Source organism: Talpa occidentalis, unplaced genomic scaffold (genome assembly GCF_014898055.3).
Source record: "Talpa occidentalis isolate TD23 unplaced genomic scaffold, MPIMG_talOcc4v2.1 talOcc4.5, whole genome shotgun sequence".
Lineage (NCBI taxonomy): Eukaryota > Metazoa > Chordata > Mammalia > Eulipotyphla > Talpidae > Talpa > Talpa occidentalis.
Window position 1 is genome coordinate 117,194,250 of NW_023604861.1, and position 17,702 is coordinate 117,211,951.

At 41.4% G+C, this 17,702-nt stretch overlaps 2 protein-coding genes across 8 annotated transcripts in view; one reads left to right on the plus strand and one right to left on the minus strand.

The window, feature by feature from the left end:
• Window positions 1-7,208, plus strand: part of DHX57 (DExH-box helicase 57) — a 49,567-nt gene extending 42,359 nt beyond the window's left edge. For both annotated transcript variants that reach the window (XM_037528192.2, XM_037528191.2), the window contains exons 23-24: window positions 885-1,085; window positions 3,712-7,208. In XM_037528192.2, the coding sequence (XP_037384089.1) occupies window positions 885-1,085; window positions 3,712-3,855 (345 nt within the window). In that variant the 3' untranslated portion in view covers window positions 3,856-7,208. The remainder of the gene's footprint in view (window positions 1-884; window positions 1,086-3,711) is intronic.
• Window positions 7,209-9,237: 2,029 nt separating this feature from the next.
• GEMIN6 (gem nuclear organelle associated protein 6) lies at window positions 9,238-16,767 on the minus strand. Of its 6 annotated transcripts, none has more exons than XM_037528197.2 (3): window positions 16,745-16,767; window positions 15,992-16,135; window positions 9,238-12,818 (listed from the first exon to the last, which is right to left on the minus strand). In XM_037528197.2, the coding sequence occupies exons 2-3, from the start codon at window positions 16,114-16,116 to the stop codon at window positions 12,443-12,445; spliced, it is 501 nt and encodes a 166-aa protein (XP_037384094.1). In that variant the 5' UTR covers window positions 16,117-16,135; window positions 16,745-16,767; the 3' UTR covers window positions 9,238-12,442. The 6 variants fall into 6 exon arrangements, with proteins under 6 accessions (XP_037384094.1, XP_037384092.1, XP_037384090.1 ...); XM_037528195.2 differs by lacking the exon at window positions 16,745-16,767 and adding an exon at window positions 16,692-16,736; XM_037528193.2 differs by lacking the exon at window positions 16,745-16,767 and adding an exon at window positions 16,664-16,736.
• Window positions 16,768-17,702: the final 935 nt, after the last annotated feature.

Consider the following 17,702-nt stretch of genomic DNA (forward strand, 5'->3'; position numbering starts at 1 on the left):
TGGGGGACAGCCAATAGATATACGAGGTCTCTGCCCTCAGGGAGTTAATGTTCTGGTGGGGAAGTTCATGTAGTGAGATCCTACATGAAGTAAAGGGTGAGGCTTGTAAATATCTGAGGAAAGAACATTCCAGCAGAGAAAATAAGTGCAAAGACTGTAAGATAGACAATATTTCACATATTCCAGAAAATGCAAGGAGGTGGCAGTGTATGTGGAGGGGGTGATTAGGGACGGGAGTTGGGACAAGCAGCCAGGGGTCAAACTGTGTAGGACTCAGCAGGCCATGGTAAGGAATTTATTTTATCCTTGGGAAATCATTAAAGGTTTTTGAGCCCTCACTGGGTTTATGTCTTTAAGAGGTCATAGTGACTGCTCTGTAGAAAAGAGCCCATCAAGATGTCAAAACAGAAGCAGGATAAGCACTTAGAAAGCCATTGTCGTGATCTATGTGAGATGATGGTGATTTGTACTAAGGTGGTAGCTGTAGAAGTGGTGAGAATTTGTCACCTCATTTCATGTTTTAAAAATAGAGCTGACAGGATTTAGTGATGATATAGATGGAGTGAGAGAAAAAGAGCAATCAAGGACGGCTCCTAAATGTGGTGCTTGAGCAGCTGGGTGAATGGGAGAATCATTTCCTGAGATGGTAAACATAGTAGGATGAGGAAAATAAAGAATTTCTCTTCGATACAGAAGTTTGAGGTGCTTAGGTGTCAGTGGAGACATCAAGCAGGCAGTTGCACATACAGACCTGGAGCTCAGGGGAAAGGTACAGGCTGGAAATGATTTGGGGAGTCATTGGACGGGGGTATTTAAGTCCCTGGGGCAAGTGAGCTTCCCTTTCTTTGCCAGTGACATCACACTGTCATCCTTTTACATTCCAGGTCAGACACTATGACAGCCCCTACCTAGTGTACCACGAGAAGATCAAAACTAGTCGGGTGTTCATCCGAGACTGCAGCATGGTGTCTGTTTACCCACTGGTCTTGTTTGGTGGAGGCCAAGTGAATGTGCAGCTTCAAAGGGGAGAGTTTGTTGTATCTTTGGATGATGGTTGGATCCGTTTTGCAGCCGCTTCCCATCAGGTAGGTTTGGATCCTCAGTCTGTGCTCTAAGACAAAGGCCATGAGGGGTTTTGACATTCCTTTAGGAGCCTAGGATCACAGAGCTAATTGAGAGTGAACAGTGGGTCTGCAGTGGGACTCAAGAGAAAAGGAGGCTGGAGTGAGCCTGGAGGTGGGACCTAAGAGTTCTGGGAAGCCCAAGATGGGTGGGTGTGAAAGGTTCAGGACACTGAGTGACGTGTGACCTTACTAATTGTCACAAAAATTAGTTTATGTTAACCAAAGAAAAATCAGAAAGTACAGGTGAACAAAAATAAATAAAAAGCACCGTGATTCCACCACTACCATTAAAAACATAATAAAAAACATAATGGGTCTATTTTCCTTTTATTGTCAGGACTCAATTATTCACTGTATGGAGTCTCTGGAGAAAACATTTAGGGGGAGTATATATTGGTAGGAAATAAAAATTCACTTTCACATTTGCATCTGTTTGAAATCTTATGTCACAAGAAGAAATACCAACTCAAACATTATATGGAATTTATTGTCATATTTAACTGTAAAGTCGAGAGCAGTACAGTCATACAAAGATGTGAGTCATGTGTGATTTTAATTTTTCTGGTAGCCACATCAAAATTAAAAGAAAGCAATGGGGGGAAATGGTGAAATTAATGTTTTTTTTAACCTAACGTGTCCAAAATATTTTTATTTCAACATGTATTGCTGAAAAAAATTTTGTTTTTTTCACACTAGTCATCAAAATTAGGTGTGTGTTTTATACTCACTTGACATCTCCGTTTGGACCGACCACATACTATGTGGTCATTAAACTGGTGACTTCCTAGGACTGCTATTGCACAAGGTCGAGAGTGCCAAGCAGGTTGCTCTGATTCAACAGCTTAGTGACAAAAGCCTGGCTGACCTTGTGGTAGCAGGGGGACTCCTGGCCTGACCTTAGTGCAACATCATGTGCAGATGGCAGAAAGAAACCTAATTTCCTAAAAGCTCCACGAAATCTCCCTTCCTCACCCATTTCCTATAGCCATGGAATGTCCGGGTTACCTGAGCATTCTGTCTGGCAAGGCGCATGGCGTGAACTTGATTTAGATCAGGGTCCACACTGCGCAGTGGCTAAACCATGGGAGAGGGGCAAAACAAATGTTAGGAAGTATCCACAATGTCACTGCATTGTAAACATAAGCAAAATACTGTAAAAAAAAAAAAGGGGGGGCGTTATCTCGCCCATACACACACAAAAGCATAAAACATATCCACAAACTAAAGACATTTTTTGGGTTTGTTTAATACCTACCACTAATTCCCCATTCTCCATTTTCCTGCTTCTCTTGGAGCAGAAAAAGTTGATCAAGCTTTAATATGGAGAACACTGCATAAAAGCCATACTTCCAAATTTAATCGTTTCTTTAAGTGATATGTGATAGAGGATCCTTTTTTTTTTTTTTTTTTTTTTTTAATTTTCTAGAGGCATGTCTTATTTATTTATTATTTGTTTGTTTGTTTGGTTTATACATGCACTGGGTACAGTCTGAAGCGCGGGAGGGTGAGAGAATTCACCAGAGCCAGAGCGGGGAGCAGAGCAGGCAGAAGGACTGAAGTACACTGCTGAGGGGAGCAGCGGGCGGCAGGAGAGGTCTGCGTGCCATGTGGGACCCTCCTCCGGTGGCCGGGGAGCAGCCGGGGATCGAACCGGCTGCAGAGGCTGCAGGCAGCTTCGCAACCCAGCGCTCAACCGCTGCGCCACCGGGGAGGCCCGAGGATCCTTTTTTTAATGGACTCCATTTATATTATAAAGCAGACATTGAGTGAATGTTCCTATAATTGCATCAAGAATTAGAATGAGGGCCTCCCCGGTGGCGCAGCGGTTGAGCGCTGGGTTGCGAAGCTGCCCGCGGCCTCGGCGGCGCCGGTTCGATCCCCGGCTGCTCCCCGGCCACCAGCGAGGGTCCCACATGGTGCGCAGACCTCTCCTGCCGCCCGCTGCTCCCCTCAGCAGTGTACTTCGGTCCTTCTGCCTGCTCTGCTTCCCGCTCTGGCTCTGGTGAATTCTCTCACCCTCCCGCGCTTCTGACTGTACCCAGTGCATGTATAAACAAAACAAACAAACAAATAAATAAATAAAAACATGCCTCTATAAAAAAAAATAAAAATTTAAAAAAAAAAAAAAAAAAAAAAAAAAAAGAATTAGAATGAGGGCCTCCCCTGGTGGCGCAGCGGTTGAGCGCTGGGCTGCGAAGCTGCCCACAGCCTCTGCAGCGCCAGTTCGATCCCCGGCAACCGGTGAGGGTTCCACATGGTGCGACAGACCTCTCCTGGCCACGCCTGCTGCTTCCCTCAGCAGTATATTTCTTCGGTCTGCCTGTTCTCTTCCCTGCTCTGGCTCTGGTGAATTCTCTCACCCTCCCGCACTTCTTACAGTACCCAGTGCTTGTATAAATAAATCTTTAAAAAAAAAAAAAAAAAAGAATTGGAATGAAACTGTTTAGTCTTTCTACCCCGTCTAATGTAGTTAAAATTTATACCAGAATACTCATTATGATAATCAATGATTATTGGAGCATTTCGTTAAATCACCTCTCATACCTTGTTGGCCCAAGCACTGCTTAATGTACAGCTCTCTTCCTAGGTGGCTGAATTAGTAAAGGAACTTCGCTGCGAACTTGACCAGCTTCTCCAGGACAAGATAAAAAATCCGAGCATAGATCTGTGTACCTGTCCTCGGGGATCCCGGATCATCAGCACAATTGTGAAACTTGTCACCACACAATAAAGAGCAGTCTCAGGAGAGTACCTGCCACTCGCCCACTTCTTGCTGACCTGGGAGATCACAACAGGACCCCTACCTCCGACTGCAGCTCTGTGCTGCTGCTGGCCCTGCTGAGCCAGTCAGGTCTTCACTGCTGTGTCAACTGACACCACATACCTTTAGGGAAATTTCCAGAATAAGTATTTCTTAGAAAGAGGGGCAGACCTAGCACAATTTGGAATGTCAATATGAGACCATCTGAAACCAGCTTGCCTGTCACTGCAACTATCTGGGAAGGCATGAAATTCACCTGATAACATAAAAGTGAGTGTTTAATATAACTCTGTTTTAATCTATGTATTATCTTCTGCTTTTTACTGGGATGAAAAAGGAATATGAGGGGAAATGCCAATTTTTTTTCTGTCATAAAGGCTCAACTCAGAGTCAGAAGGGGGAATCGAAACAAATCATGTGAGCAAAAACTAAATTAAAATATCATTTTAGGCTATTGACTACTGAGTAAACTTGATTTATGAGGTATTTTTATCTTAACTCATTAAATGTCAGCCTAAATAACCAAATTTAATGTGCTCTTATTGGGTATTAAAATATGAATCAGTTTTATTGGCAACATTCTTATTCTTAAAAGCAGAATATATGTTCTGCTGGGTGCCTTCATTCTCTTTAGGTTTTCCTTTTAGGAATCTTTATGATCTCACCCAGACCTAATGGCCACATTTCACAGTGCCCGAAGAGGAATTCAAATGGTGCTCTCAGCACAGGGTTGGCACAGTTGAGATAAAAAAGGCCATACTAGTGCCAGATTTACAAGTATAAAAAGCCTTCCACGAGACTGCTTACTTCCAACCACTACTTAGATTATGGGGCAATAAAAAAATATGAATACACTTACATCCCCCTGAATATTTATCAGTGTGCCCAGGAAGACTCCCATAGAGTGGGTGTTCATCTAGCCCTCAGGTAGTCACCCCAGGTTTCATACTATAGGTAGAATTCAGACTAGTCAATAAAGCCACCACATAAAAGGTGTTCTCTTTTCAAGTATTATTTTAGTTAGGTTTTCAGGAAACCTAGACCAAAATTATCAAGTGTGTTTAAGCTTGAGTGCACTTGAATCCCTTAGACTAAGCAGTATTTTTAAAAGGTATTAATTCATATCATCACTTTAAATGAAAAACTCACATATGCATAGCAGCTGCAGTATCTGGGTTCTGCAATATCTGAGTTTTGACATTGAAACCAAGCTGATGCTATAGGACTGATTAGGCTGGAACCTTGTGATGAAATGGAGAAAACTGCACTAGCCCTTTTAAAAGCGGTTTTGATTCTCAGTGCTAAGGAGGAGCTTGTGCTGCTCCGGCTCCGGCCATCTGTCCGAGGGGACCTGTGGTTTTGCATGTGAGCTTGCGCAGAGCATGTGCTGGGAAGTATTAACAACACGACTTTTCATTCAAAATGCTGAGAAATTGCTCCCTCAGGCAAGCCATTGTGGGGCAAATACAAATGCGCAAATCCTATCATCTTACAGACGTGGCTGCATGTGAAAAAAGGCTGGGAAAACTTGACTGAAGGCACTTAGTAAGAAAATCCTCACACAAATAACTTCTTAGAGTCATCATTAGAATTATGAAGTAGGGTTTATCCCTTTGCAATTAAAGATCAGAATGCAATATAATATTTCAAGATGAAGCTAAATTTCTAAGCCCCAACAAGATCATCAGTATTTAATGTTCATTTTGTGGTGAATTCTGTAAATGGTTTCTTAAATATTTCACTTTTACTGGCATCTAGCTAGAAAACAATATTAATAAACTACTTGCTATAAAATTAGTTTTCACTACTGTTTTGTTACTCTGTTTTAAATGGGAAGTAATTAGAAAATGAAAACATCTAGACATTTCCATAGAGGTGGCCATAGGTTGACAAAGCACTGGCTTTGTCTTCTTCTTCCTTGAGTTCCAGATCTGAATATTTCAGCTGAAGCTCCCTGAGAGGTAATGAACTTTGGTCTTTATCTCGCATTCTGTTATCTGAGCATTTTAATCACATGTTGAAGCACACAGCCTCTGGAACTGGAGGTACATGGTAAGTGTTCTTTATCCTTTCTGGGCTGTGGTCCGAATATGTCCGTAAGAGGTAATGATAAAATAAGATCTTGTGAAAATACCTTTAAAATAAAGCATTCGCATGATTTTCAGATGATGTTCAGATGTGGCCCCAGGCTGGCAGCACCCCCGCTGGTCCTGCGCTCACTGTGGTGGTCTCAGTGGGGCTAAGAGCAGGTGAGCTCAGGCTTCACACTTTGAGGGTAACTTGTGAGTGTCACTCAGTTGCCACATAAATAATGGACCCCTGAGGACAGTAGAATATGCTCGTGCTGCAATTATTATGCTTGCATAAGTCTAAACAGAGGCTGGCTCTTTCCTCCTAAATCACACTGAAATTAAGCATAATTCCTAGGGCTTCTATTCTCTCAAATTGAAGAGGAAAGCTCCCTTAAAATATTTAGCCAGTTAATAACTACAAAGTGAGCCTTTGTTTTCAGAAGTTAGACCTGGGTGATGAAACTGTGTCTGTCCTTATTTGAGTACTCCCAGGGCAGAGCACCTCAGGGAAAAGCATAGAAACAGTATATTTCGCCACAGCATGTTTCAGACTGTTTTAGAAGAACAGGCTTTTCCCAAGTCTTATAGCCTCATAAATGTATGACTATGCAAGGAATGTGTACTCCTGGCATCTAGTGGTTAGAAGCCAGGGGTGCTCCAAAGTATCCTACAATGCACAGTCCATCATCCCTAGTGCCAAGGTAGTGAAAACTGTGTAAAGAAAATGAGATGGGGCCTACCTGGTGGCACAGCAGGTTGAGCACAGCGCTGTGAAGCTGTCCACAGCCTCTGCAGCATGGGTTCGATTCCCAGCCAGCCAGGGAGAACACCACATGGCGTGGCAGACCTCTCCTGTCACACCCACTGCTCCTCTCAGCAGTGCTTTCGGTCCATCTGCCTGTTTTGCTCCCCACTCTGTCTCTGGTGAATCCTCTCGTCCTCCTGCACTTCTGGCCTACACCCCAGCCATTGTATAAATAAAAAATAAATCTTAAAAAAGGAAAGAAAATGAGATGTGCCTCCTCATAAAGTCTAGCTACTACTTACAGATTATGCCCATAGTTGACTTAGAAAATGTAAATATATTTGGACTAATAAAAGTGACATCTCTGCCAAAGGAACTGTAATATAAACACTGTGTGAATAAGAGTTTATGATAACAAAATTATATATACAAATGGGGAAGACCAGGCACAGATGGGTATGGATACCTTTACTTTAAAAACATTTTTCAAAAATGTTTAAAATTTTTCTGTTTTTAAAAAATGACTCATTTTGAAAATGTGAAAATAAGGTTAAACAATGCTTTTTGAAGATATCACTTGCATGTGATAACGAAGACCACTAATACTTTCTACTGAAATCTCAAGTTCTCACTCTTTTAAATAATAAGATGTTTAAAATACATCACACACAGAGAGACACACACACTTTCCTTATCTTTCTGTTATGAAAACAGAGTTCAACCTCATAGACTTTGGTCAATATACTAAAGGGTTTAATTAGGGTTTTAAAAAAAAAGAGGGATGAGAGGGCCTCCCTGGTGGCACAGGTAAAGCCAGTGCTATCAAGCTATCACAGCCACTACAACGTAAGTTAGAGCCCCACCCAGGGAGATAACCCACATGGCGCAGCAGACCTCTCCTGTCTCTCCCTCTGCTCCCCTCAGTAGTGTATTTCACTCAGTCCACCTGTTCTGCTCCCTACTCTGTCTCTGGTGAATCATCTTACCACACCCCCACCCCTCTGGCCTACACCCCAGTTCTTGTGTGCATAAATAAATAAATCTTTTTTTAAAAAAAAGAGGGATGAGAGAGTAAATAGCTCTACAGGTATGTAACTGTAAGACATTTAACATGAAGCCTCATTAGGAACTATAGTCTCTAGGCTCAGTAAAACTGCCCCTAATGTTGAAACTGTTTTAGGATTTGATTATTACTAAGATTACTAGAAACAATGTCAAAGATCTGTCATGCTCTTTATTTTTTTTTAAAGATTTATTTTATTTATTTTATGCATACAAGAGCTGGGGTATAGGCCAGAGGTGCAGGAGGGTGAGAGGATTCACCAGAGAGAGTGGGGAGCAGAACAGGCAGAGTGACTGAAATACACTGCTGAGGGAGCAGCAGGCGAGACAGGAGAGGTCTGCTGCACCATGTGGGTCAGCTCCCTGGCTGGGGATTGACCTCATGCTGCAGTGGCTGGCGATAGCTTGATAGCGCTGTGACTTAACCCCTTGCGCCACCAGGGAAGCCTTGTTATGCTCTTTAAAGAAAGCAGTCTGTGTAAATCAGATCCATGCTATACAGTGGGCACTAAGGGACTATCCTATGTGATGAGAAACTGATCCACTGATTATAGACCCAGCACAATTTCTAATTAGACATTTTTGTTAATGCCACCCTTCTGTCTCTGAAATTCACCTGTGTACTTCCCCCTTAAAACCCCAGCTGTCCCAATTATTTCTAGCCTGTAATCTTTATACCATTCTTTTGTACAGTAAGGATGACTAAAGCTTGATTAATTGAACCATGCGATCTAATTAGTTAACAAGGAGGCCTGTTGTCCCGTTTATAACTAATTTGTGCTACATGGCTACTTTTGAGCCTCATATTTATAAATTGTACTTACTTTATTAAACTTTTGCATTTCAAAAATATCAGTCAGTAAGAAAATATAAGACAAATCACTGGGAGAAAATATTTGCAAATCATAAATCATATAAAGCACTTATATCTAGAATATAGAACTCTCATAATCCCAGTAAGCATACAACTTGGGCAAAATATATGAATACTTCACCAAAGAAGATAGACAAATGATTTAACAAGCACATGAATAGCATCACTAATCATTAAGGACTAGTGAGTCATTAATGACTATTAATGATTAGTTAAGTCATTAAGGACTCAATATCACTAGTCATTAAAGAGTACAAAATAAAACCACAATGAGACACTACTTCCTTCCTAGCCACTAAAATGGCTACTACCAAAGTCACACCACAAGTGCTGGTGAGGATGTGGAGAAATTGGAACTTTCATACATTGTTGAGACAGTGAAATAGTGTAGCACAGGAAAATAGTTTGATGGTTTCTTAAAAAGTCAAACATAAATTTATTATACAACCCAGCAATATAGATGTATTCATGAAGATATTTTTTGCAACATAAATCTATAAAGCAAAAATGTCAAAATTTAGGAAAATGTTTTAGTAAGTTGCTATTCATCAGGATATGTATTGTTTAGATCAAATTATGAAAACTATAGAAATAAACTAGACGCATTAATTACTATTATGTGAAAACTTAATATGCAATAGTATAAGGCATGTACAGGTACAGGAATAATTTTTTAATGTAAGAAAATCCTTTAATATTGTTTGAATAATAAAATCAATTGTATATCAGAGGGCAGAAGATTTAGGTGATGGATGTTTATAGCATAGATTGTGATGATTGTTTCACACATGTACACTTATCCGCAAACTCATCAAGTTGTAAACATTAAATATGTATACCTTTTTATAAGTCAATTATACCTCAATAGTTTGGGTTTTTTTAAGAAGACAATTCTGGGGCCTCCCTGGTGGCCTATTGGTTAAGTGTCAGCACTACCACCTTGAAGGCCCACCACAATGGCCTGCGTTTGATCCCGGGCCAGGGAGCTAACCCACAGGGCACAGCAGATCTCTCCTGTCTTGCCTGCTGCTGCCCTTAACAGTGTATTTCAGTAGATCTGCTGTTCTGTTCCCCACTCTGTCTCTGGTGAATCCTATTACCGCCTGCACCCCAGTTCCTCTATGCATAAATAATCTTTTAAAAAAAAGAATTCTATTTGGCAATAAAACTAAATACTTACTGAAATGATTAGAGCTGGAGGGAAGGGATTATGCTAAGCAAACTAAATGAGAAGAAAAACAAATATCAAATGATTTGTGAGGAATATAGAGAAGACAGACAAAATCAAACCAAAATAAACCCTAGAAATATGGCTGTAAAATTGAGGCTTCCAGATGAGGATGGGAGGTGGAGGAGACCCATTGATCTATGGTGGCTTGGTGCCCTGGTGGTGGCTGTGATGTGGTAACATACATCTCAAGAAGTGTGATCCTATACTCTGAATCATACAGTGTTGTATACCGTTACCACAATAAAAAATAAAATTTTTTAAAGTGTATATGTTGTAATTAGCCTTTCATTGCTCTGATTTCTCTCAAAATTTTGTAACCCTGACAACTACCTGACATTCTAGAAACTACTTCAAAAGGCATAAACTTTCCATTGCTTCTTATCAGATAAAACAATTATTAAAGGATTGTAATTGTTCATTAGTAATTTTTTTAATGCATTAAAAAATCCATTTCAGCCATAACATTTTTAGGAGAAAGTAGAGATTCAGGAAATCAAATGAACATTGGGATAGCAAGAAATCAGTGCAAAGATTGGAAACTGTTCCGAGGAAACCAAAAAAGTCAATGAAAGTCATAACCAGCTTTTTATTTTGAAACTTATTCTTGATACCAACCATGTTCAAAGACTGCCCTGGATACCACTCCAGCTTGTATGGGGCAGAGCCAGCTATGGGGACAAATCGCTCTCGGGAATCTGGAACCAGAGGGATCTCAAACAGGTGAGTTCAAACTCCTGGGGAGAATCTTAACTGAAGAGTTAGGGGGGCACTGGGAGGGGGTACTCCCTAAGCAGGCAGGTTTCTATGGCAAAATTAGATCATTTGCCTTCTCCAGCACTCAGGTTTTGTTTGCAGGCAAATTAAACAATCAGAGGGATTCAGTTACCAAGAAACAGTCTCCTTCCTCAGCTCATTAGTCTGACAGCAAATAATTCTACCAACACCAATGCACCTGTCCCTGGGCTAAAACCCAAGCCAAGTTTCCCACATGGCTTCTCTCTTCTCAAGACCGCCTTCATTTTGTCAGAATTATTTCCATGCTAAATTTAATTTCTTATTCCCCTTCTCTCATTTGCTTTCTGAAGATAGTCCAACATTTGGAGAGTCACAAGAACAAGACCATGTGCTAAATTTTATTTTTAGGATTATGGAACTTCAAAGCTGTGAAGAAAGAGCCTTTTTGCTCCTCCAGTTTCTACACTGCTTTTGCAAGCGTGGCCTGGGAATTGTAGCATCACCTTATCTGCGAATGTGTTAGAAATGAAAATTCCTGGGTCCCAACTCAGTAATGTCTTACAGTCTCTGACTCCAGTGTTTCTTAAAATAGAAGAATTGAGCTACATCCTGTTACTAGACAATGCAGGAAAATAATTTAGCTGTTACCAAACCGCATCACTGACTCCCTAAAGCCTGAATATTTAAAAGTATTATCTTTGCAAAAGTACTAATTCTCTTTTCATATAAGTTCCAAGGGACATACATGAGAGAATGGAAAGAAAGCTCATCTCTTGTGCAAAGACAGGGAGAAGTGGGTGGGGCCTGTCCAGAAGTCTGCCCTCACTCCTGGCAGACCAAGCTAGTTCATGTATGTCCCAGGGCACACTTTTTCTGTAAAGGGACATATTTTCCTGTAAATTAAATCGAATCGTTTCTGTCACAATACTCAGCTCCGCCATTACAGCATGAAAGCAGCCATGAACAATACATAAATCAGTAGGAAGGGTACGTTCCAATAAAGTTTTAGCAAGTGGCAGCAGCAGCTCTATTTGTTCCAGGGACCAGAAGTTTATAGACCCCTGTCCTAGTGAGGGGCTCAGGATTCTAATCTGATGCCACTCGACATGCCCCCGAAAAGACCATCAAGCATGTTAGTGCTTTTTAGTTCAGAACCCTCCATATAGAGTCCTGTCCCCTGACTGGCTTAGAGAGGACCAGCTGCAACGAAGTGGATTTCCTGACTCTTCACTCAGTGAAGCCCAACCTGGGGAATGGCTTCCACAGGCAGTGGCACTACTAGAAGTCCACTAGGCAAAGGAACTGGGTTGAGTTTAACAGGAGAGTACCTGTGCCATCTTTTTCCTCAGAGAGATTTGCCAGTGCTCACTTTCAAGGTCTTGAAAGTTATAAAGATGTCTCAAGATTTTACCAACAGGCAAAATTTTCAAATTTCAACTTGCCAAGAATATATTCTGATTCAAAAAACTATTTCACCATTACACCAATAAATAAGCATTTTAAAACAGACACAGTGGATGCAAGAGATTTAGTCATTTTATATTGAATCTAACATTGCATATTTTCTAAATATACTCCTTGTCTAATAAAAATGGAGGTATATGCCCCATCAAAAGAAGACACTTAAAATTCTGATGTCCCTGTACTAATTTTGTTTTGTCTGAGACCATTCTTCACCCAGCTCACTTAGTAACATTCATAACCCATATCTTTCATTTTCCCAAAACATACATATCATGTGCCTTTAAAGTCCTATAATAAAATGGACTTAACATTCAATACATTGTATTGGAAAAAAAGATATCTTTTCAATCAACACATCTATAGTTCTCAGTCTCTCACTGGGAAGCTGCAAGATGTCCTCGAATAAGATCCTGAACACGGGACAAAATAATCTCATTAGAACTGCTGCAATTTTCTGGACCATATGGGGGGTCTATGGTCAGGACCCCAGCCACACAGAGAGTCCTTTGCAAATCACCCTGTTCAGTGATAGGAATGTGGTTCTTCTCGAGCCATTTCTTTAAGCTGTTCTTTTTCTTTTCCAGATCCTCAGGGTTGTATGCTTTGCAGTCTCCAGACATAAACAAATGCATCAATTTCGCTCTTACTCCATCGTCTCCTTCATTCACAATTTCAACAAACTGCACAGCATGTCCCATAATTCCGGTCACGGACATGCTGCCATCTTCAAGGAAGTTCACGAGGACAATACTTTGGAGGAAAAGTAAGTTCAGAGTAGATTTGCAAAAGAAGAACCTAAAGGTCCATAAAACTATAGGAGAATTTGGAATAAGGCAGTCTACCCCAAAAGGGCGCTAGAATAATAGGGAATATGCTTCCTTGTTTACAATTAATCACCTTGCCACCAATTGTTTTAATTTGTTCAACAAGTATTCACTGAAGGTTCTAAGCATTTGAAACTTTTCTTCAACCTAAAGTTAAATATTGTGAGATGCAATTGAATGCCTTAACTGTGTATTAGAAAAGAAGACAGAGTTTGGATTTAACTTTCAGAGTTAAAATACAGGAACTGAATAATCCCCCTCTAAAGTAGACCAAAGGAAAAAACCCACAAAATTAATGAAATAGAAAACAAGGTCACCAAAGCCAAATTGGTTATTTAAAAAAAAAAAAAAAAGTATATATATATATATATATATATATATATATATATATATCTTACAAGTTCAGCCAAGATTAGTAAAGATTAAAAAAGAAGGCATATACAAATAATATTAGGATTAAGGCAGCAAAGATTAACAGCATAAATATACAGAACAAATTTATGCCCATTAATTTTTTTAAAAGATTTTTAAATTTATGCATGCATGCATGCATGCATGCAAGAACTGGGGTGTAGGCCCAGGTGCGGCGGGGTGAGAGGATTCACCAGAGACAGAGTGGGGAGCAGAAAGGAGGATCTATGGAGATACACTGTTGAGGGAAGCAAAGGGTGAGACAGGAGAGGTCTGCTGCACCGTGTGGGTCAGATCCCTGGCCCGGGGTCAAACTTGTGCTACAGTGGCTGCAGAGAGCTTCATTGTGCTGAGACTTAACTCATTGAGCCACCAAGAGCCCGATACCCATAATTTTGAAACTTAACACAAAACTTTCCAGGAAACATAAATTTCTACTGATTCAAAAAAAGAGAATGTAAATAGTCTTACAATCTTTAATAAGAACTGAGTAACTAGTTTAAAACATTCCCAAGAAGAAAGAGGAAGGGGGAAAGGACTAGACAATTTTACTGGCAAGTTCTGTAAAATTTTCAAGGATCAAACATTTGTAACTAAATTCTTCTAGAGACTACACAAAGGGGATTATGCCTTGTGTAACTAGGCCAACATAGGCTCGATACCCAAAGCACAGAAGAATAGGATTAAAAAATAAAAGTACAAAGCAGGGCCTCCCTGGTGGCACAGGGATTGAAGTCTCAGAGCTATCAAGCTATCACCAGCCACTGCAGCGTGAGTTCAATCTCCAACCAGGGAGCTAACCCACATGGCTCAGCAGACCTCTCCTGTTTCGCCCGCTGCTCCCCTCAGCAGTGTATTTCAGCTTGTTCTACTCCCTACTCTGTCTCTGGTGAATCCTCTCTCACACACCCCCCACTTCTGGCCTATACCACAGTTCTTATATACATAAGTAAATAAAAATTTTTTAAAACCTTAAAAAAAAAAAGTACAAAGTAATCTCACTCATAACAAATGTGACAATCCTAAATAAAATGTTTATGATATGATGTGATATGATGAGAAAACATCACTCAAATTCAAATTGAAAGACATCTACAAAACACTTTACCAGTATTCTTCAAAAGTGTAAAGATCATGAAAAACAAGCAAAGACTGAAAAATTGTCAGATTTGAAAACACTAAGGAGACAATGATTAAACGTAATATGGGATTCTAAGATTGAATCCTGGAACCAAAAAATGGCCATTAGTGGAAAAACTGGTAACATCCAAATAGTTATAGCTTAGTTAATGTTGATTTTAGTTTTGACGAATGTACCATGGTTATATAAGATACCATCATTGGGAAATCTGGGTACACAGCTACCCTGTACTTTCTTTGCAATTTTCTTGTAATCTAAAATCATTCCAAAATAGAAAGTGTATGTTTCTATCAATCCTTTAAAATAGCCTGACAAAAGAGGAATCTGATCCTAATCAAACCTCTAAATATGACTACTGATTTATAGGCTATAAAGAGAAAAAAAGAACTTGTTAAACTAGACCATGAAAATGCAATGAGCGAAATTCAAAATGTGTTCAATTCTATAACTCATGCCCCTGTCTCGTCAACAAATAAATGACATGGAAAACTGAAGAGGGAGAAAGTGCAGAGTTACAGATGAAGATACTTAAGAGATACATCAATCAAACTGATAACCCAATGTAAAAAGATACACTTGAGGCAATCAGGAAAATTGGAATTCAGACAGGGAATTATATTAAAGTTATTCCTTTTGCTAGATGTTATAACGGCATCATGGTTGCATTTATTAGAGTCCTTACCTGATAAGGTTTATACTGAAGCATTTATGAATAAAAGTATATGATGTCTATAATTGGCTTTAAAATATTGGGAAGAGCGGGACTCCCCTGGTGGCGCAGCGGTTGAGCACTGGGCTGCAAAGCTGCCTGCAGCCTCTGCAGCGCCAGTTCGATCCCCGGCTGCCGGTGAGGGTCCCACATGGCGCGCAGACCTCTCCTGCCATGCCCGCTGCTCCCCTCAGCAGTGTATTTCATCACTCTGCCTGTTCTGCTCCCCACTCTGGCTCTGGTGAATTCTCTCACCCTCCCGTGCTTCCGACTGTACCCCAGTGCTTGTATAAATAAATAAACAAATAAATAATAAATCTTTAAAAATAAATAAATAAATAAAATATTTGGAAGAGGGGGTTAAAATTAGTGTTCCTTATACTATTCTCTTCACATTTGTGCATGTTTGAAATTTTCCAATAAAAGTGTAGTAAGAAATGTTCCACTTCTATGAACTTTACTGGTCTGATTAAGGTAACCATAGTTAGAACACTACTCAGATTCAAAGGGTGATGGTGGAGGATTATGGGCGCTTTGGTGTGGTAACATGTGTGAAGAGGTGTGAACCTACACCCCCTAAATTATATACACGGCTGTAAACCGATGTTACCTCAAGTTGTGTGTGTTGTGTTTATCTCAAGTAAATGTACTTGAGGTAACACTGGTTTACATGTTATAAATGTGAGTGAGTGTGGGTATATATATATATATATATATCTCCCTCCCAAAGGTCATTACATTCTGATATGGAAATAATCACCCTTTCGTTTAGTTTGGATATTACATATAGAGAGTAGAAAGGGGGGCATGACTGCAGGAAAGCAGAACCCATACTCACTTGGCAGAGACTGGATCTGTGGTTAAAACCCATCCCGTATACTCCTTCTCGCTGGCAGTCACTCTGACTTCTCTGTACGTGTAATCTTGCCATTCTAAGGGGCCCTTCTTCATCCATTCATTCATGGTTGCCAGCTCGCTAGATCTAAAACAATCACCAGTCTGGGTTAATATAGATGTTGCACACAAGCAAATGTCCTACCCCTGAACTCCATCCTAGGAGTAGAGAATAACTACAGTTGCCTCAAGTTCCAGGCAAAGTTAACATTAACGATTCAGTCTGAAGCATAAAGGGACATCGAGTCGCAGAGGAGCCCAGTCTGAGGCAACAACCGGCGACTTCTCTCTCACCCCAACCCCGCTCCGGACGGCCTTCGCCCTGGCTTTGCACTCCCTTCTGCAGATGCCCAAACTCTTGCTACTCCGGTCTCCTGCGATCAGAGGCGCGCCCTCCACACCACTTTCAGCCTAAACAGAAACGGAGAACTCCTCTGCTCTCCACCCGCTCATCCCCTGGCGGTGTCCCCCTCGAGCCCGGAGCCCCCGGATTTAAGCCAATTTCTTCTTAAAATCTGCTCGGAGGCTCCGCAAACAGGGGGAACGGCCGCTCCAGCTCCAGCTCAGCTTCACTGGCCTCGCCGGCGGCCGCCGGACCTTAGAGCCGCGCTCGCACCCGGCGGTACTTAATGTTTAAAGCGGACCACGGAGGAAAACGCCCGCGGAAGCTCCCCCGGGCGACGGCACCGGCACCCACGCGGCGCGACGGCGCCCGGCTGCGGCGACCCTGGGCCCGGCATGCTCTGCGGCGCGACGTCACTTCCTGCCCGCAGAAGCCCCGGTTCCGGGGTCCGCAGCCTGGGGGCGCCCGGGGCCCCGCACCCCCGCGCCGGGAGGGGTGTGGGCTGGGGCGGGGTGCGGGCAAGGGCCGAAGGTGGTGTGTGATAACCAGCCTCTTTGTTCTCCATTGCCACCACGGACATTTCACAACAAATACTTTTTTTTTTAATAAATACTTAAGAGAAGAAAAAGCTCCTGCCGGCTCTTCGGTAAAAGTAGACAAGGAAATGCATTTTTTTTTTGTTTGTTTTTTGTTGTTGTTGTTGCCAAGGAATCAAGGCACGTGAATTCACTAAATGAAATCTCAGAGGCCTGAGAGCATGAGGTGGAAGTGCTGTGGAGAAGAGAGAGAAAGTCGAGGTATTTCTTGTTTGTTTGGCAATTAAGTTACTCCTCGGTGTGTGTCCAGATGCGGGCCCGCCGGGCTGGCTTGGGTGCACTTTGCTGCCGGGTATGAACGCCCTCTCCCCCGAAGTGGGAGGGAGCGAGAGACTCGCTGCCTCCAGATTTCTGGTCACACAGACACGCCAAAGGATGTCTGGTCACGCATTTAGTTGGCTTCTGGCATAGCCCAGAATTTTTTCCGTATTGTGAGCCTGAAGAATGGTACAAGGTGGTAAATGTTGGCTTCATGCAAATCTGAACATCAAGGGAAATTCACAAAAACTGAATTAGGGGTCTATAAAACCACGATGTAGAAAATACTGAAAATCAGCTTTCCCCTTACTACTTGAGATTTGAGTTTCACATAATCTTTAAAGTATATTGTTTCTTAATTGTGATTTCAGAGTTTTTTTAAAAGATTTATTTATGTATATAAGAGCTGGGGTGCAGGGCGGGTGAGAGGACTCACCAGAGACAGAGTGGGGAACAGA